General features: G+C 50.7%; 1 protein-coding gene across 4 annotated transcripts in view; it reads right to left on the bottom strand.

Moving 5' to 3' along the window:
- CSMD2 (CUB and Sushi multiple domains 2) overlaps window positions 1-20,207 on the bottom strand; it is a 274,223-nt gene that overhangs the window by 47,195 nt on the left and 206,821 nt on the right. For all 4 annotated transcript variants that reach the window (XM_086863203.1, XM_086863206.1, XM_086863204.1 and 1 more), the window contains 12 exons: window positions 18,418-18,612; window positions 17,167-17,283; window positions 15,709-15,822; window positions 15,193-15,288; window positions 12,628-12,831; window positions 11,781-11,905; window positions 9,000-9,096; window positions 8,087-8,191; window positions 4,636-4,754; window positions 3,450-3,519; window positions 1,325-1,441; window positions 147-356 (listed from right to left, as the gene is read on the bottom strand). In XM_086863203.1, coding sequence (XP_086719329.1) covers window positions 147-356; window positions 1,325-1,441; window positions 3,450-3,519; window positions 4,636-4,754; window positions 8,087-8,191; window positions 9,000-9,096; window positions 11,781-11,905; window positions 12,628-12,831; window positions 15,193-15,288; window positions 15,709-15,822; window positions 17,167-17,283; window positions 18,418-18,612 — 1,569 coding nt within the window. The remainder of the gene's footprint in view (window positions 1-146; window positions 357-1,324; window positions 1,442-3,449; window positions 3,520-4,635; window positions 4,755-8,086; window positions 8,192-8,999; window positions 9,097-11,780; window positions 11,906-12,627; window positions 12,832-15,192; window positions 15,289-15,708; window positions 15,823-17,166; window positions 17,284-18,417; window positions 18,613-20,207) is intronic.

Genomic DNA, 20,207 nt, shown 5'->3' with positions numbered 1-20,207 from the left:
CATTGTGGGGAACAGATCAGTTATCAGGATTAAGTATGGCCTTCCTGTAATGCCTTTCCACTCATTTGGATTAAGCCCTCACAGAATTAACTCAGGAACCATGACTCCCTCCCACCACTCCCGAGGACAGGATTGTCCCTCCTCACCTTGGTATTCCAGCTTGAAGCCTGGCTTGTTCTGGGAGTGGTCACTGTGGAAGTAGACGGTGGTTTCGTGGGAGGTGGACAGGAGGGAGCCAGGCAGCTCGGCACCGCTGAAGCGCCCGATGACGCTGCTGGTGTCGTAGGGCCCGTTCCGGATCTCCACAAAGTCGTGGTTGGGCTCTGTGGAGAAGTTCAGGAACTGGATGTGGGCACCTGGAGAGGGGGAAGGAGGAGTTTGGCTTTAAAACTGCAGCTCAGCTTTTGCACCAGCACCAGCTCCAACCCCAGCACCAATCCCAGCACCAGCATCAGCTCCAACCCCAGCTCCAACCCTGGCTCCAGCCCCAGCTCCAACATCAGCACTAACCCTGGCTCCAGCCCCAGCACCAATCCTGGCACCAACCCCGGCACCAACCCCAGCTCCAACCCCAGCACCAACCCCAGCACCAATCCCAGCACCAATCCCAGCACCAATCCCAGCTCCAACATCAGCACTAACCCTGGCTCCAGCCCCAGCACCAATCCTGGCACCAACCCCGGCACCAACCCCATCTCCAACCCCGGCTCCAACATCAGCACCAACCCCAGCTCCAGCCCCAACCCCAGCACCAATCCCAGCACCAATCCCAGTACCAATCCCAGCTCCAACATCAGCACTAACCCTGGCTCCAGCCCCAGCACCAACCCTGGCTCCAGCCCCAGCACCAATCCGGGCACCAACATCATCACCTACCCCAGCACCAACCCCAGCACCAACCCTGGCACCAACCCCGGCTCCAACCCCGGCTCCAGCCCCAGCTCCAACCCCAGCTCCAGCTTCAGCCCCAGCACTTCCCACCCAAGACAGCCTGGGCACTCAGCAGGACTTTAACTGCCCTGGGGACACAGAGTGCCTTCAAACTGACACAAAGGAGCTTTGGAGTGGAGATGAGGAAGGAATTCTTCCCTGTGAGGGTGGGCAGGTCCTGGCTCAGTGCCCAGAGAAGCTGTGGCTGCCCTGGATCCCTGGGAGTGTCCCAGGCCAGGCTGGATGGGGCTTGGAGCACCCTGGGAAAGTTTCCCCTGGCAGGAGGTGGAATGAGATGATCTTTGAAGTTCTTCCCAACCCAAACCAGTCAGGGATTCTCTGATTTTTCACCCCCTCTTCTGTGACAGCACCAAGCCAAACCCAGCTCTCTCACCAAACCCCACTGGCAGCAGGATCCTCCATGTGCAGTCCAGGTTGCTGGGATAATTTCCTGGGAAGCCTGGGCTCAGGAGCACACCTTCCATCTCTTCTGCTGTTCCTCCACATTGGGCTGGAAAAAAACCAGGGTTCATGGTCAGGATCCAGTCACAAGATCCCTTCCAGGATCCCTGAGGGATCTGTCTGGATGAGGGCCGTGGGAAATCAAGGAATTAAAGATGCAGCTGAGAAAAAGGAACCAGCACCAAGTTTCCAGGCACTACATGGCCACATCAGAAAGGGATGTGCCCTTCTCCTGCCCTTTGGAGAGGAAGCCTGAGCCCAGAGATCCAGTTTGGGCCATCACAGAGGGAGAGCCAGATCTGAGCAGTGACAGAGGGGATGGACACCTGCTCTGCCCACAGACACGGCATCAAATCAGCCAGCAGCACTTACTTAAAACCTTAACCTCAAAAACAGCTCAAAAAACAACTGTGAAGGAGCTGAGTGATGCTATTTTAACTCCAGTTGCAGCTCCTTCTTTTTCCTGCCCCATGTGCCAATCTCTGCAGTCAGTCACTGATAAATCCAGCACAGAGTGTTTGCTCACTGCCTGCAGCCGACTGCCAGCCACGACAGCCCAAAAATATGTTTACAAAAGGCATCACATGAAATTGAAACACTGACAGCATCTCCTCATGCTTATCTGCATGACCTCCACCTGGTCCCAGCAGCACCAGCCAGCTGAATCCAGCCAGGTGCTCTCCTAACACGCTGTGACAGCCAGGCACAGGCTCTTTGTCCAACATCTCATTACCCTGGACTCGCTCCCCTAATGAGGTTTGTCCCAGAAGATTTCTCTTTCTTTTTCCTCCTAATGGCTCTCTAATAAAACTGCTTCTGAATTATTTAGAAGCCCAGCAGCTGGAGGAAGTAGACCAGGAGAAAATCAGCCCAGTTGCAAGCTGTGCTTGGAGCAGGAGCTCTGGTGGACACAAGACAAGAGCCCCAGGACTGTCACACCCACAAAGGTGATGGTCACTCCTGGCTCCAGATGTGTTTCTGCCTCTCTGCAGCTGCCTGGCATTTCCCAGCAATGTGAAAAGGCAGGCACAACTCAAGCAGCCAAAATCCTGCTGGACTGGGAGGCTGGTGCTGATTCAAAGAACCAAACTTGTGGTTTGCCAGCTTTTGGGATCCTCCTCCATGCTGTGATCTCCCAGCTGAGCCCAAGGGCTTCTGCTTCCATTCAGAGCAGCTCCCAAGGGAATGGGTCCTTTAGCTCAGCCATTCTCCTGGAAATGTCTTTCTATTTATTCCTGGCCAGCATATCATCAGATAAAAGAACTGTTGGCTCTTATAATTACTTTAAAGCCAAATGATGTAAGCTGGAACAGCAGGAGAGCAGGAGCCGAAAATAACTGTTAACTAAAGCTATTAAATGCATAAATGTCTCTCTCAGAGCTGCAAAATGTGCAATATGAATATTAAACATCTACATTTGCTATAAGTAAATGACTGAAAAATAATAAAAAAAATAAACCTCCTGCAAGTTCCCTTCACCTCCAGGCCTCTTCTCCTCGGGATCTTCCACAGGGAAATTGGAATATCCAGTCCCTTCCAGGCCTGAGTACCTGACCAGACCTGAGGGTAAAGAGCCACCTGGACAAGTGACCTGCTGGACACCAGAGTGGGCACAGCAAGTTGGGATCCTGGGAGACACCAGGCCCCAGGGAAAGAAGCAACTTTGGTGGGATCAGATGCATTCCATAAAAACAAACCACACCTCAGACGGAAAAAATCCTCAGCCCAAAAATCCAACCTGCTCCCAGCACGAGGAAATTTTAGATTTTCCCTTTGGAATGGCTTTGTGTTGAGGGGGATAAATCTGTGTTTCACATTCTGTGCTACAGCCACATCTCTAACATCCAAAACAAAGCACTCCAGGCAGCCCACGGGGACTTCTCGGGCGCAATTTCCCTGGCAACAAATGAAGATTTTTTTTTTTCCCCCACACTCTCACACTTGCAGAACCAACCTGAATTTCTCTAAATCAGCTCTTTATCCTTGTTTCTTTATTTTTATTTTTTTTTAGGGAAGTGTTATAAATATCAGCCAGGTAGAAAGAAGTCCAGTCCTACCGATGCAGAGGGGTGGAGGGTAATTCCAGCGGCGCACCGTGCCCGGCATGCAGGAGATGTGGGAGTGGCCCTGCAGGAATGAAAAACAAGACAGGAGGTTTGGGAGCTGGATGGAAAACAAGGGGGGAGCCTGTCCCTGTCCTGGAAGGAAAGAATTCCTTGCAAGATAGATCCAACCTGATCCAAAGGGAGGCTCCCAGGTTCCTGTCCCATCTGGGGTGCCAGAAAAAGTGATGCCTTAAAGAATCTAGGAATAAAACAACACACTTTGGAGATAATATTAGTGTAGGAGGTAATCTAAAGGCTGGCCTTTATTGGATTCCAAGGGAAGATAGGGAAAAATGTCCATAAAATGCTCACCCCTGCAAGGGGGGGTGAATACAGTTTTACAAATTTAGGAAATGAGCTTAATTGACAGGAATCATCAAATAGAAACATAAATAGTGAGGTAATTCAACCCTCTCTGAATCTTCCCTCTCAGACAGGGACTAAACTTTGTTGATGAAAATGAACCAAGAGCTGGTTTCAACCTTGGCTCTCAGGAAGAAGCAGGACAGGACAGGAACCTCAGACCCCCAGCCTGGAGCTCTGGAGTGTATTTTGTTCTTTCCAGAGCTTGGAGCTCTGGAATGAATTTTATCTTTCTGCCTTGGGAAAAGCTATGGAAAAGTACTTGGGCTGGCCACAAATACTAACAGAGGTACAAAGAGATGTGTGAAGATGACAGACAGGACAGAAAAGCAGGAATCCTTCTGGTGATGCCTAAAGAGGCAACCTGGAGCAGAGGCTGGACAGAGTTAAAGGAATAAAGTAGGAATTTATTAAAAAGGCCTTCACGGATACACCTTGGGCAGCACAAGAACCCAGCCATGGCTCTACCCAAGATGGACCCAGGGTCACGAGTTTTCACACTTTTGTAAGTTTTGGTCCATTTCCATATTGGGGTTAATGGTCCAATTTCAGCTTCAGGGGATGAAGTCCCATCCTCCTCAATTTGCTGTTGTTTTTATCTTTTGGGGCTGAAGCTAGAATGGTGTCCTTGGTTCTGGGGCTGGAAAAGGATTGTTTTGTCTGACTGAACTGTGAGGAGAACTTGCTAGCACTCTATATGAAGTTCAGAGTTATGTTCCAGTGCTGCACAGAGTCTGGAAAACGTGAGAGCTGCAGCTGAAGGCATCAGTGGTACCTGCAGGGCATAGCCTGGCTCGCACTGGAAGGACACCACGTCGTTCACCAGGTAGCGCTCGCCGATCTTCAGCCCGTTCCCAGGAACCTGCGGCTCCGGGCAGCTGGACAGGCCCACGGCTGTGGAGGGAAGGGAGATGGGAGCTCAGGGAGTGGGGATGGGGCTGTGCTGAGGGCTGGAGGGATGGGGATGCACTTTTTGTGCTACAGACTGTGGGTGGGGAAATTCCATTTCCTTTGGAGTCTCCAAGGAGAGCCCATTTCCATTCCCACATTTACAGCTGGGAATATCCTGCTGCAAGCCCAGTTAACAACCCCCAGTATCTCATGATGGGCTCTCCCCCATCTCCTTCTCCTTCCTTTTTCCCTTTCCCTATCTCCCTCTCTCCTTCCCACATTTCCCCTCTCCTTGCCAAATCTCTCCTCTCCATTCATCTCCCCCCTCCTTGCCATGTCTCCCTCTCCCCTGTGCACACCCCAGGGAGATGAAAGGAATCCTGCAGGCACCTCACACAGGCTCCCAGCACCTCCCTCCCTCCCTCCCTGTGCTGCCAGCTGCCTCTCCAGGATAACCCCCTGCATCCCTGCAAGGGATCCTGCTCCGCTCCAGCCCCACGGAGCCCCAGGCAGGGGAAAATAAGAGAAAAGGAGTGAGGAGAGGCTGAGTCTCCTCCTAAAGCCCAGCCACACTTCCCAGCGTGTTCCCTCCCTGCTTGACCTTCAGAGAGGCAGGAGGGAAAACGGCTTTAAATAATTGTCCCTTCACATCAGTGGCTTTCACTCAGTCCCAAATTGTTCCTGCCTTTGGAGCATGCAGAGGTAAGAGCTCAGCCTGAGTAACCCAGTCAGGGAGAAACCAGAGCTTTCCTCTCCTGTTTTAGCTCATCTCTCCCAACTTACTCCTAGGAGGAACACAGAAAAAACTCAGGGCTCAGGGCTGGGAGATTCCAATTGTACAAACAGAGCAGAAATCACATTATTTCCAGCTGCCCTGAAAATCAACACCTATTAATTTCCTCAGCCAAGGGAACAGACAGGGCTGATAATCCCCAGCCTCATGAAAAACCTGGCCATGATTTTTGCAGGAGGGCGCTCAAAGGATTTATTGATTGGAATAGAGGTGGAGAAGAAACAGAGTCACAGCAAGAGGGTTCCTGCAGCTCCCAGAGCACAGGCTGGGCACATTTTTTCCCTCCCAATCCTGTGTGGCTGTAATCCTGCTGGATTTCAGGTTTCAGTGTGTAAAGGCAGCAGATCCTGGAAGGTTTAGTGCTGTGCTAAAGCACAGTCCCAGCTGTGCCACTGCAGACTCACACTCCTTTGGGTGGGAAGGGTCTGCAATCACCCAATTCCCCCCTGCGTGGGCAGGGACACCTCCCACCATCCCAGGCTGCTCTAAGCTGGCCTTGGACACTTCCAAGGATGTGGCAGCCACAGCTTCCCTGGGCAGAATTCCTGTGGCCACTTTAGGGGATGAACTGCACCTTCCAAAAACCCATTTGCAGCCTTGGAAAAAACCCAAAGCAGCAGAAGGTGGCTTGGCTCCAGAGACCAGAGCTGTGCTCAGAACCGGTTTTCAGCCCCAGTGCCCAGCAGGAACCGGTCCTGGAGAACTGGGGACACAGGCAGAGTTGTCCCCACTTGTCTCAGCAGCTCAGCATTCCCTGCTCTGCTGTGGGACATGGCCAGGCCAGCCTGGGACGAGCCAGGGAACTGCAGGAGCTCCAGGCTGGCTCCCAGCCCTGTCCCACAGGGATCCTCAGCAGGAAGCTGCCCTTGGATGTGCTGGGCAGAGCTGGCAGTGCTCTCCTGCACGCTCTCACTGCTGCTGGGCTCAATTCCAACCTCACCCAGCACCAGAGCTGAGAAAATCATGGAATATCCTGAGCTGGGAACTGCAAGGATCATCCATCTCTGTAGGATAACCCCAAAATGTTTAGGTTGGATTTAGGGAAAGGTTCTTCCCCCAGGGGGTGGTGGACACTGATCAGGCTCCCTTGGGAACATTCCAGAGCTCCAGGAGTGTTTGGACAGGGTGGGATTGTTGGGGTGTGTGTGCAGGGCCAGGGTTGGACTGGATGATCCTGGGGATCCTCCCAGCTCAGGATATTCCATGATTCTCTGCCAGTGTTATCCAAACACTGCTTGCACAGGGAATAGCAGTTCCCAGTCACCCCCATGCCCCCCACTGCAGCTGGGCTGTTGCACCTCTCCTGATCCGAGATCAGGAATCACACCCAGAGGAGAACAAATTTTTGTCATCCCCATCCAAACCTGACAGCCCTTTCCCAAAGGATTCTCTTCCCTGCCACATATCCCAGTCTTAGTCAGGTTTGTTCTGTCACCACTGGGGATTTCTTTTTGAAAACACATTTTCTGTCTAGAACCACATTTAACCACATGCTGGGGGTCTGTATTCCCAAAAAAACCTGGCATGAGGCTGGCTGAGCAATGTGCTGCCATTCCAGGGGCTGTTGGGATCATCCCTAACCAGGAACCCACTGAACTGCTCCACACCACCACAGAGCTGGGGTTGGAGAGGACCTAAAAGACCTTTCAAAGGTGATTTAACCTCTAATTGAAAGGAGTGGGTGCCCACATGACCTCAGAGCTTCCATAGGTTGTGCCAAGGTGGCTCCCTCAGCTGGAGGCTGGAAAAGGAGGACAGACCAACCACCTTGGAAATGATCCTGTCCTGGGCACCTCTGAGCACCAAGCACAGAAATTCCTGGATCCAGGAGCATGCCCAGGGCTGTGGGGACAGGAGCACATCCAGCAGGGGAAGAGGGGAACATCCCCAGCACCCACCAGGCAGCACCTAAAACACTGCAGCTCTCCAGAGCACAGAAACCACCCTGATAAAAAACACTGGTGACATCGAGCTCAGCTCTCAGCCTGTGAGGAGAGGCTGCCCAGGGTGTTTGTGCATAAAAAACACTGGTGACATCGAGCTCAGCTCTCAGCCTGTGAGGACAGGCTGCCCAGGGTGTTGGTGCAGCCCATCCCTGCAGTTTTTCCAAGCTCAGGCTCCATTTAAATGTGCCAATCGAGTTTTATCTCTGTTCTGACCCTGCTTTCCTCAGCAGGTCCCACGGGATGACCTCTCAGGGCCCTTCCAGCCAGGAATTTTGGGATGAAGACGTGTCCAGGCCTGGCTGCTGTTCCCAGCAGAGAATGCCAAGAGCTGCAAGTCTCTGCCAGCCCCTGGCAAAGCAGCGCTTTCCAAGCCCACATCCCAGCCCTGCACCCAGGGGTTTTTATCCCTTTGTGCCATCAGACACAAAAAAGTGCCACCAAGAGCACAATGAGGGTGATCCCACCGATCTTTCCTCTATTTCTCATTCCCTCCCTGAGAGCAGGGAAGCCTCAGCTCTCCTTCTCCCACTCCCCCACCCCGCAGGCATCTCCCCATCTCCTGGGAGCTGCGGGATCAAGGCTGGAACCGCTCTTACTTTTGTATTCCAGGTGAAAGCCGGCAGCAGAGACGCTGATGTCAGAGTAGAAATGCAGATAGAGCTGGTTTGAAGTGCTGTTGAGCAGCGCAGGCACTGTGGTTCCTGGCAAAACAAGAGGAGCACAAAGCAGTGGAGAGGATCTCTCTCCTCCTCCGCCGCGTCCTCGGAGATTTGCGGCAGGAGAGGCTGGCAACACAAAGTCCTTTCAACCTAACGAGCTCCTCTTGGTTTTGTTCAGGTTCTAATGAGGCCAATTGAGAAATACCCAGGGCCTTTCCAGCGGCTGCTCCAGGATTTCAGCCTGTAGAGCTTCGCCACGGACAGACAAAAAGCATCAATGGATGGGGAACAGCGTGGGTGGAGCACAGGTCCAGGAAAATTCTGGATTCCTTCCTTCCCTGGAAGCTGACAAGCAGGACAAGGCAGTTCCATCCCAGACCCTTCTCCTGCGAAGCTCAGAGTGCTCCGGGCACATTTGTTAAATAAATGAGATTTTGGGCCATTGTTCTGCCCGTGATGCTGCATTTGAAAACTCCTCAAAGCTCCTGGACCCTGGCTCCTGCTCTGCTAAAAGCCACAATTCCCCAGCTCCAAGGAAAAACACAGTTTGTTTTGTAGCCCTTCACCCATTCTGGGGCACATCAGGCAGGTCAGCTCACCCTGCCAGCTGTGGTGGCCTCACATCCCAGCAAAACTGAGGGAATCCCCATTTCCAGGAATTCAAACCCCACTGGTTTTGTGTTTTAAGGCTCCCACTCAACCTTTCCCACAGGCAGACGGAGTTGAGATTACCAGTCCGACAGAGCACATGATTCCCTTTAAATCCGTTCCTCATTTTTGATACAATTAAGTTTAATTTTGTGAGGTGAATAAAATGAGGCAGGAACTGATGGGCATGAGCACCACATACCAGAGAAGCTCCCCAGCATGGTGGCTGTGTTGTCTCCTCCATCAAACACTTCCAGGGAATCCCAGTTCTGCTCCGTGACAAAACTGATCACCTGGATCTGTAGAGAGAACCAAAACAAAGAAAAAAATTAACAGCACAATTCCTGAAGTAATGGTAATAAATCACATTAATAGCAATTAAATTAATAATGAATTAAATTATTAAATGCAATTAATAGCAATTAAACTAATTGAGTTTACACACTCTGGGGGTTCAGCACAGCAAAACTTGGAGACTTCTGCCTTTGACCATCCCCACTAGGATTTTCCAGCTATATTCCCCCAAACAGGAATGCTGTTTTCTGCTTCTGCTCCAGAGCTTCTGGAACTGCCCAGCTCATGTACAGCTGCTGAGAATTCCAACCTTTTTTACTCCCTGTTTGGAGAAATCCCCAAACACTTTGAGCCATTTCAAATGAGAGCAACCAGCAGCAACCTGGAGCTAAAATAAACCCAAAAAACCCCTCACATTAAACAACAGGATTTTCAAAATCCAGTCAAGTTCCTGCTTTGTTCTGCAGCTTTCAGTGGAATCACTCGAGCTGCAATTTCAGATTTCACCTTTCCCTGCCATGCTCCACAGGGTTTGGAGGCCTTAGGAAGTCGCTTGACTCCGTTAGTTGGAACAGCAACACAAATCCTCGGATGAGGAACATCTGGAGAGCTGAGAAATCTGCATTTAGACCAAAAAGCAGAGCTGAGGAATCTGCCTTTACACTGGAAAGCAGCTCGTGCTTGAGTGAGGATCTCCATGGAACTGCACAGCTTTGTTTGCCAGGATTACCATTAACAGGGATTTTGCCTAAACCCTAAATGCTGCCAGCTCAAAGCCTTCAGTGTCCCATTAAAAACCCAACTTTGGTGAATGGGGTGAGAAAATCTGAGCAAAAACCACTGGTTTTGGGGAAAATCCAGATTTAATCTGTAATATCTGGATGAGATTTTCCAAAACTGGGTATCTCAAATTAAATTGGCAGGCAAAAAAAAAAAACCAAAACCCAAAAGAAACCTTCAAGACAAATCAGGAGCATAAATGAGTTGCTCAACTTGGCTCCAAACACAGAGAGAGCTGGAAAATTGGGAAAAACGAGCAATGAGGAGAGTTCACTGCCCTCAAACTTTGACTACACATGTATGAACTTTTCCTCCAAATCTTATTCCGTTTTTTTCCCCAAATCTTATTCCCTGATTTCCTCGTCCACTTCAATTCCCCACTTACCTCTGCCTTGCCGAACATCAAATCAAAACCCCTTGTTTGAAAATAAAATAAATTAAAAAGTAAAGAAAAAATGGAAAAATGGAAAAAATAAAAAATAATTAAAAAAATAAATAAAAAAATTAAAAATTAAAAATTAAAAATTAAAAATTAAAAATTAAAAATTAAAAATCAATCTCCCCATTTCAGCCCTTTCTTGATTTACTCCGGGTAATAAAACCAGCTGTAAAGTTCCTCCCAAGTATTGTTTTTAGCAGAAAGTGAGTGGAGTTCATCCAGCAGGAATCGCAGTGACCCCCACGGAGCCATCACCGCTCCCACTGACCCTTTTTTCCCTTTTTTCCTGCCTCATTACACCCCTATTGTGATTTACATTATTGGAAGTGGAGTGAGGATGAGCGTTTTGTTTGCTCTTACACCGCCTAAATTATTTATTCTCCTCTCTCCCACCTCCTCCAGCTTAACGGAATAAACATTTTTAAGGTCCTAATTCTAGTCTGACATGTGGATTCACAAGGGATCTGCATCTATTTAGTGCCACGTGTATAAATTATTTCACTCAGGAAGGTTTGCTCCGGGAATGAATAATTCATGGCAGAAGTGCCAGCTCCTACCCTGATTACATAAAAATCCTGTTCCTGAGTGCTGCTACCAAGAAAGCTTCAATTTCACCTCCTCCCCTGATTTACAGTTGTTTAACCTTTAATTGTTGTGCAAAAAGGGGGTAAAGGGATGCTGGCATTAGGATCTAATAATGGAGAGCTCAAAGGAAGTGGAGCCAGGACGGATCCAGCTCCAGCTCCGTGGGAGCTGCCCTCAGATGCTTCACTGCAGCTGTTGGAGGTCCTGAGGGCCAAAATCTTTCTCCTTTAGCCCTTTTTCCCTCCCTGGAAGTCCCAGGGAAGCTGATGAGTCATGCCAGCAGATCCCAGTGCCATGTGGAAGTGGAGACCTCAGCACTGGTGGGAGCCCCAAAAACAGGGGATCAAAGAATTTCAAGGAGTTGGGATGGACTTTAAAGCTCATCTTGTCCCAAAACCTCTGCCATGGGCAGGGACGCCTGCCACTATCCCAGGTTGCTCCAACCCTGTCCAGCCAGGCTTTGGATGCTCCCAGTGTTGGAGCATCCACAGCCCCCGTGGACAACCATAATAAAAAACTTCTTCCTAATGTTTAACCCAAATTTCCCCTCTTTTGTACCAGAGTGAGGGTCACACTGGGGGACCACAGTCCTTCCCCAGATCCCACCCTCTGCACCCCTGACAGTGCTCCTGGAGCTCTGGCAGCCTCAGGGCTGTGCCCAAACACCCTCTGGAGGAAGAACCTTGCCCTGATCTCCAACCTGACCCTCCCTGGCCACAGACATCCCCAGTGAGCCTCTGCCTACTTGTGGCAGTAGATGAACACCTGATTCCAGAGAATCCGACACCAATCCATCCCTGCCCTGCGAGGAGCAGCGAATTCCCAACGCGTGGCCTGTCCGAGAGCAAGGCACCCCGAGTGTGCTCCTGTCTGTCCCGGCTGTACCTGGATCCCTGCTCCCTCAGGCACTGTGATCTTCCACACGCAGTTGAGGCTGTTCAGGTAGGGCTCGGGGAAGCCTGGGGACAGGATGGTTCCTTTCCTCTCCGTCAGGTTCCCCCCACAGGGCACTGCAATGAGCAGAGCAGAAGGGATTGGCTTTGGGCTAAAAAAATTGCTAAAAGGACAAGAAATCAAGAACTGGTTGTGAATTAAGGATGAGATTTGTAGGAATAATCCTCCTTCCAGTAACTTTTTTCATGCCACTTTTGGCACATTCCTTGGGTGTGGGGAACACACGGGGCTGATCTTCAGGAGCTGCTCTACTTCAGAGGAGGTGAAAGCTGCTTTCAGCCAGATCTGATTTATTGCAGATGCTGTTCCAGATCTCACAAGAGTGTTGGATCAAAATGTCAATTCCCTGGAATTCGGGGTTAAACTCTTCTTATTCAGAGCCAGGCTGGGCTTTGTATTGTATCAGACAATGGTTTGGGTGGGAAGGGACCTTAAAGATCACCAAATCCCCTCAATGACACTGTCCACTATCCCAGGTTGCTCCAATCCCTGTCCAGCCTGGCCTTGGACACTTCCAGGGATGGGGCAGCCACAGGTTCTCTGGGCACAACTGCAAGAGTTTTTAAAGAAGTCTTTTACATTTCATTAATACATTGTTTTGCTGTTGATTTTTCTCACAGAACCACAGAACACCCCATGCTGGAAAAACCCCACAAACATCACTGACATCCAACCCCTGGACTCTTTCCAGGACAACCCGGAGTGCGGCACTGCTCCGAAACGATGCCGCCAATTTCCCCAGCGCCACCCAGCCCGTTCCCGCCTCGCTGCCACCTACCCAGGCAGGTGGGGACGGAGGAGTTCCACTGTGCCAGGGCCCCGGGCATGGCCAGGCACTGGATGGCGGGGGAGCCGCGCAGGCCGTAGCCAGGGCTGCACTCGAAGCGCACCACGGCGCCCACGGCGAAGTCGCTGCCCAGGCGCCGCCCGTGCCGCGGCTCCGGCACCGAGCTGCACTGCGTGGCGCTGGTGCGGGGCACGGCTGCCGGGGAGCAGGAGACACAACAGAGTTAGTCTAGGGAGTGTTAGCTGCTGGAGTAAAGGGCCATCAGTTTTATGCTGAAATCCTGAAGTGTCTAAACCCCAAGGAAGTGTTGAATGCAAACTTGAGCGTTGGCTGATTGTAGGTAAATCCCTGAAGTATCGGGGCTGAATCCACACGTGACCATTGATTGTATCCAAATCCCAAAGTATTTAAACTCCAAGGAGGGGCTGAATCCAAACTTGGCCATTGACTGATTGTACCTAAAACCCCAAAGTATCTAAATCACAAAGAGAGGATGAATCCAAACATAACCATGGTCTGATTTTATCTAAATCCCAAAGATAGGCTGAGTCCAGGCATGACCATTGACTGATTATATCTAAACCCCAAAGTATCTGAATCCCCAAAGAGGGATTGAATCCAAACATGACCATTGACTGATTGCACCCAAATCCCAAAGTATCTAAATCCCAAAGAGGGGCTGAATCCAAACATGAGTGATTGATTATACCAAAATTCCAAAGAGGGGCTGAATCTAAGGACGACCATTACCTGATCACTCCTAAACCCCAAAGTATCTAAATCCCAGTGTGGGGCTGAATCCAAGCACAACCACTGATGATTCCTAAACCCCAGAGAGGAGCTGAATCCAAACATGACCAGTGACTGATTTTATCTAAATCCCAAAGACTGGCTTAATCCAAGCATGACCATTGAGGGATTGTACCTAAATCCCCAAAACTGATCAAATCCAATCATGACCATTGACTGATTATACCTAAATCCTACAGACTGGCCTAATCCAGGCATGACCACCGAGTGATTACTCCTAAAGCAATCACCCCAAAGTATCTAAATCCTAAAGAATGCCTGAATCCAAGCACGGCCACTGAGAAGAGAAAGAAAGAACATTTCGCTCCCAGTTCTGCCAGCTCAAGTGATCCGAGTTCCAGTGGTTCCATGACAGAGTGGAGGTGGCACTTGGTGACACGACTGGGTCACCTTGGATGAAGGTTGGGCTTGAAGATCCTGGAGGTTTGTTCCAACCTTAATGATTTAATGATTCTATACCTGAAATAAAAGCAGCTGGGACATCCAGAACTCCCCCTGCTGCCTCCCTCCAGAGAACTTTCCCCACATCAGAAGGTTGTTTTTACCCAGGGGAACCAAAGGGTTTGGCAGTGACTTCCCAGAAAGTTGTTTTGTCACCCAATGCAGGAGGCTCCATGGGGAACCCTTTGGGTTCCTCAACGCCCTGGGCCTCATGGCCATGAAGGAACAGGATTTGGAAAAAACTTCTTGGGAAAAGACAAAAAAGGGGGATTTAAGCTGTGATGGTGCCAGAGTTGTTGATATTCCTGTTGAGTACTGGGAATTACAGTTAAAGGCAGGAATGAGTCTATCAGATAAGTGAGGAGAAAAACTCATAAAAAAACCAGGTCTATTGCAGAGGAAGAATTCAATTAATATTTTCCTCTGAGTTGCTTTACATTTCTGAGTGTTTAGCTAATTAGAGTCTGGCCGGGCAGATCCAAATCAGGGCCAGGTTGCCCTTTTCCTCTTGCTTCCCATGCAGCTCTTGCAGGAGGGAGGAGGAAACCTTCCCTGGTTTCATCAAAACCTTTGCTCTGCTGAGCTCTTTGAAGATTACAATCACAACCACGGCTGTTTCACACTCATTAGGCAGGAATTCAAGAGAACAGATCTCTAACTAGTCCAAAATCCAAACCATGTTTCGATTCACCCCTGGAGAAGGCTCAGGTCATGCCAGTGTCTGTCTCCTCTTTGCAGCAAAAGCCTGGATGTTCCCACAGATAACTCCAGGGAGCACGTGGGTGAGAAATCCCTTCTGTTTTCCCACTGTTCTGTGCATCATTTGCTATTTACTCCCATAAAATCCCTGAGTTGTTCTCGCCCAGAGCAGCACAAAGCTGTTACTGAAAGGATCAAGGGGCAGGAGTGTGACAGCCCCGAGCCTGTGACATGCACAGAGGGAGAATTTCCAAGCTGCCAGACAGGATTTCAGCTGCTTACACCCAGCAAAGTGCTAAAAATGCCACTGGGATGAATTGCTGCAGGATAAATCTCCAAATTCTCTGTGTGACTCCGGGCATGACGCCGGGATGGGGCTGATGATAATCCTGGGATGTGCAGGATTCAGGCTGAGTGGCAATGAAAGGGCAGAATACGAAGTACCCACAGCAGCCAGCCAGCCCTGCGAGAGCTCTGCTCCCAAAGGAATCCTAATTCCCTGTGATATTCCCTGCTCAGAACCCCCAGACACCTGAAGCAGCTCAGGACACTCAGAACACCCCTGGGAGCGACCCAAGGATGGTTCCAGAACACACCTGAACTCACCTTGGTAGACAAAATGAAAGCCTTTGGCTGTGGACTGACCCTTGGAGCTGAATTTGATGAGGATCTGGTTGGTGGTGGCCAACGGCAAAGATTCCCCTGGATGGGGAGGAGAGAAAATGTGAGAGACAGAGGTGAAGGAATGAGGGGCACTCCCAGGACACAGGGAGCAGGTGTTGGGTGCCAGCCGTGACAAAGCTGCTTTCCCCAGCAGGGACAGGGACAGGGACAGGGACAGGGACAGGGACAGGGACAGGGACAGGGACAGGACAGGGACAGGGACAGGGGCTGGGACAGGGACAGGGACAGGGACAGGAACAGGGGCTGGGACAGGGACAGGGACAGGGGCTGGGACAGGGATAGGGACAGGACAGGGACAGGGACAGGGACAGGGACAGGGATAGGGACAGGGACAGGGGCTGGGACAGGGGCTGGGACAGGGATAGGGACAGGACAGGGACAGGGATGGTGACAGGGATAGGGACAGGGACAGGACAGGGACAGGGAGCAGGTCTCTACCTGAGTGAGAGCCCGAGAGGGAGCTGAGCAGGCGCGAGTGCTGCGTGGGGCCATCGTGCACTTCCACCACATCATTGAGCGCTGTCTGGAAAAAGGCGAACTGCCCGAAGAGCACTGCGGGGACAGGGACAGGGACAGGGACAGGGACAGGGACAGGGACAGGGACAGGGACAGGGCTGGGACCAGCCACTGCTGTCCCCAGTGTCACCCTGCTGCTGTCCACAGCATCATCACACTGCTGCCACCATTGTCATCACACTGCTGTCCCCAGTGTCGCCACACTGCTGTCCCTGGTGTCACCACACTGCTGTCCCTGGTGTCACCACACTGCTGTCACCATTGTCATCACACTGCTGTCATCACTGCCATCACACTGCTGTCATCATTGCCATCACACTGCTGTCCCCAGTGTCACCACACTGCTGTCCCCACCATCATCACACTGCTGTCACCATTGTCATCCCACTGCTGTCCCTGGTGTCACTACACTGCTGTCCCCAGTGTCACCACACTGCTGTCACCATTGTCACCACACTGCTGTCACCATTGTCATCACACTGTTGTCACCATCATCACCCCACTGCTGTCCCTGGTGTCACCACCCTGCTGCTCCCAGTGTCCCCACACTGCTGTCACCACTGTCACCCCACTGCTGTCCCCAGCATCATCACACTGCTGTCCACACATTGCTGTCCCCATGGTCATCACACTGTTATCCCCACTGCTGTCCCCACTCCATCCCAGTGCTGTCCCCACTGTCATCCTCACTGCCATCCCCCTGCCATCCCCCTGCCATCCTACTGCTGTCTCCTTGCTGTCCCCACCATCACCCCACTGGTGACCCCACTGCTGTCCCTACCATCACCCTACACAGCCAGGCCATGGAGCCAAGGCGTTTTCATGGTATCACAGAGTCCCTGAGCTGAAATAGACCCCAAGGACCATCGAGTCCAACCCCTGGCCCTGCACAGGACCCCCCAGCATTCCAAACTGGCATCTATTTTCCCAGCACAACCTTTGTCCCATGTTCCAGCTGCCATCATTCCAGGCAGGGACAAACCCTGAGTGACAGCCTGGAAAAAAGGGAGCCCTTTATTTATCCCCAAATTCCAGAGGCAGCACCAGCCTCCCCAGGGTTCATTGCTACGACCTTTTCCCACTGATTCCCAGTCCACTGGGAATTTTCTGTGACTCATCCCCTTTCTCTGCCTAAGGAGGTGCAGAATTCCACCAAGGGACAATAAATACTGATGAGCTGTAATTGGCTCAAGTTGGGTTGAGCTTTGGACAAAACCTGGACAAATCCAGAATTTTCTCTGACTCCAGCATGCAGAGCACCCAACAGCACCACTTGCTACTCTCCCATCTGCCCTATCTCCAGTTATAAAAAATTATCATTAAAACCCAGCAAGTAAGAGTTGCAAGAAGAGAATCCCATAAAAGTTCCAAGCATGGTACCGTAGTCCTTGGGCACGATGATGGAGTACAGGCACACCTGGCCACTGGTGTAGTTTTGGGGATAATTTGGGGACAGGACGACTCCATCCGAGCCCGTGTACTGCCCTCCACAGGGAGCTGCAAGGGAAAGGATCATGGAGCATCCCTGGAGCCTGGAAATGTCCCCTGCCACCATTCCCTGCTCCAGGTGCTGCTCCCTTAAAGTTCTCATAGGAAAAATCAGGTTTATCCCAGTCCTAGCTGGTGCTGGAATTACCACCTGGAAAAACCACGCCATTAATGTGGGGTTTGCACCATTCCCCACCCCACAGCTTGGGACGAGCTCCTTTTTCCACCTTTCCTCATTTTCCCTGCCAGAGCCTTCCCAAATTAGGGATTTTATTCCTTCCCCCCATCAGCTGCCTCTTGATTCCCTTCTCAGCTCAAGTCTGACTGCAGTCCATGAAGCCAGAAGAGAAAACAAAATAACCACAGAGAAACCCTGTGCGAACTGACAATGGTCAGATAAGAGACTTTTAGGCTTCAGGAATTAGCTTGAGCCTGTGTGAAACTGAGTCACACAACGTTCTCACTCTGGCCTGGGAAATCAAAAGGAGGAATCTGAACAGTCCTTGGAGAAGGAAAACAACCTCTGCAGGTGTTGTTTGTCACCTTGTTGTTTTCTTGCAAGAAAAGGTGTTGTTGTTGGGTGTTGCTCCCAGCTGTCCAGTGATGGTGATGTGTTGGTTTAATGACCAATGAGTTTTACCTTTCCAAACCTTCTCGGAACTGTCTACAAAAAAAGATCTGGAATAACAAAACTTGTTCTCTTGTGCAATCCAGCTAGAGTTTGTGTCGTATAGTGCAACAAAGCCCTAAGAAAAAGAGCCTTGTTTTGTCACTGAGCTCTGCCCCTGCTCAGGAATGCCCAAGATTGAGGGTTTAGATTAGCAAGGATCAGGTTTAGCCAGGGCTTAAGTGGATTCCTGACCAGGCGCTCGGGATGTGTCAGACACTGGATCAGCCATGTCCAGTTTCCCATCTATCTCCAAAAAAAGCTCAAGAAAACTCCCAGAAATCATCTCTTTCTGTTAAAAGAAGAGCTGTTAAACCCCTGAAAAACGCTGAAAAAATAATTCCTGTAAGAACCCCTAAAAAATGAGAGAACACTGAGAAAACCCCTGTAAATCAACACCCAGATTTGCGTGGGTGACGCGCTGAGGATGCGGCTCGGGGCACATCCTTCCCCCCGCCCTTTCCCGTGGCATTTACCTGTACAGGTGGGGCGAAGCTTGTTCCAGGTGGGCTTTCCATCTGCTCCCATCACACAGGTGAGGGTGGGGCCCCCCTCGATGTTGTAGCCCCCATCACAGTAGAAGGTGATGGTGGAGCCCAGCTTCAGGTCCGTGCCCACCCTGGTGCCGTTCTTGATGGACCCTGGGTCAAAGCAGGACTCCCGAGGGTTCTCTGCAGGGAAAAGAATTCCCAGGGTTTTTATTCTTCTGGCACTGCTCCTCTGCTGTTTTGATCAGTGAAATAGTTTTTCTAGGCTTTTTTCCATCTGGGAATTGGTGAGGTTTTCACAAGGACCATTTGCAGGGTCTGGATTTTGGATTTGGTTTGGATTCTGGCTGCTCCAGACCCTCTTGGGGTGCTCAGCACAGGAGCTCTGGGAGAAGGGAGGCTCCAGTTCCCACACAGGCACTCAAAATCCAAGCAGTAAGACCAAACTTTGATTTCACACAATTCCAGGATCACTGAGGCTGGAAAATCCCTTCAGGATCATCGAGTCCAAGCTGTGACCCATCCCCACCTTGTTACCAGCCCAGAGCACCGAGTGCCACAAGGACAAATCATATCTGAGATGAGGAGATGGCACAGAGAAATTTATTGGATTTCCCATCCCTGGAAGTGTCCAAGGCCAGGCTGGATGGAACTTAGAGCAACCTGGGACAGTGGAAGCTGTCCCTGCCTATGGAGCTGGGTGGCTTTTAAGGTCCTTTCCAACCAAAATCAGTCTGGGATTCTTTTATTTATTCCTTGTGCCATGTACTTGGACCCCTCCAGGGGTGGGGATTTCACCCTTTTCAAGGCCTGACCACCCTTTCCATGCAGAAATTCCTGCTTATGTCCAACCTGAGCCTCCCCTGGCACAACCTGGGGCTGTTCCCTCTCATCCTGTCCCTGATCCCTGGCAGCAGAACCAAACCCCACCTTGCTCCACCCTCCTGGCAGGTAGAGAGTAAAAAATTTTCTGCCCTGCAGAGTTTAAAATCACATTTCCATATAAAAATTCCAGGGAACACTACAGAGCTGTCAGGACTTAGATATTTCTTTCCTTCTTCTTCTTCTAACAGCTTTTTTTGGGATATTTTTTTTCTTTCTCTTATTTTTTTTTTCCTGCCTGCAAGATAATTAGAGGCTTTGATTAATCCTGCTCTTTTGTCATTTGGAAATTGCTCATTAAAGACGAGGGCTTTTCTGAGAGCAGTGGCTCTGGGAACAATTCAAGTGTGCTTAAGCATTAAATCAGGGACTCTCAGATTTTGGGGAAGGTGTGGAAGGAGAAACAGGAAACTGTAAAGCCCACAGGTCTTGCTTTTGCTTCTCTGCATGAAAAATCAAATGATCCCATGGTTTCCTGTCTACAGCAGCTGCACCAGGTGATACAGGTAAATGGGGAACAAAAGGATGGGCATTTTATTTTCCCAGAGCACCAATTCCCTGTTCTGGGAGCCACAGCCTGGTCAACCCCCACTGCCCATCACACATTTGTATCCTCATCCTTTAAATCCTGAAATCCTGGGCTCTCCTGCTCTCAGTGAAGTCTTGATGGACAAATTTTGGACACTTTGAGCACCACTTTTCCTCTTTCCCTGTTCCACTCTGTTCCTCTTCATCTCCCTCTCTTCTCCCACTGCCTGGGGCAAGAGGGACTCCCTGACTCCCTCCCTCCCTCCCTCCCTCCCTCCCTCCCTCCCTCCCTCCCTCCCTCCCTCCCTCCCTCCCTCCCTCCCTCCCGTTCTCCACCCTCTGCTTTGGGGGTGGCAAAACACCAGAAT

The sequence above is a fragment of the Cyanistes caeruleus genome, chromosome 26, assembly GCF_971803275.1.
Source record: "Cyanistes caeruleus chromosome 26, bCyaCae1.hap1.1, whole genome shotgun sequence".
NCBI lineage: Eukaryota > Metazoa > Chordata > Aves > Passeriformes > Paridae > Cyanistes > Cyanistes caeruleus.
This window is presented reverse-complemented; position numbering and strand designations above follow the sequence as displayed.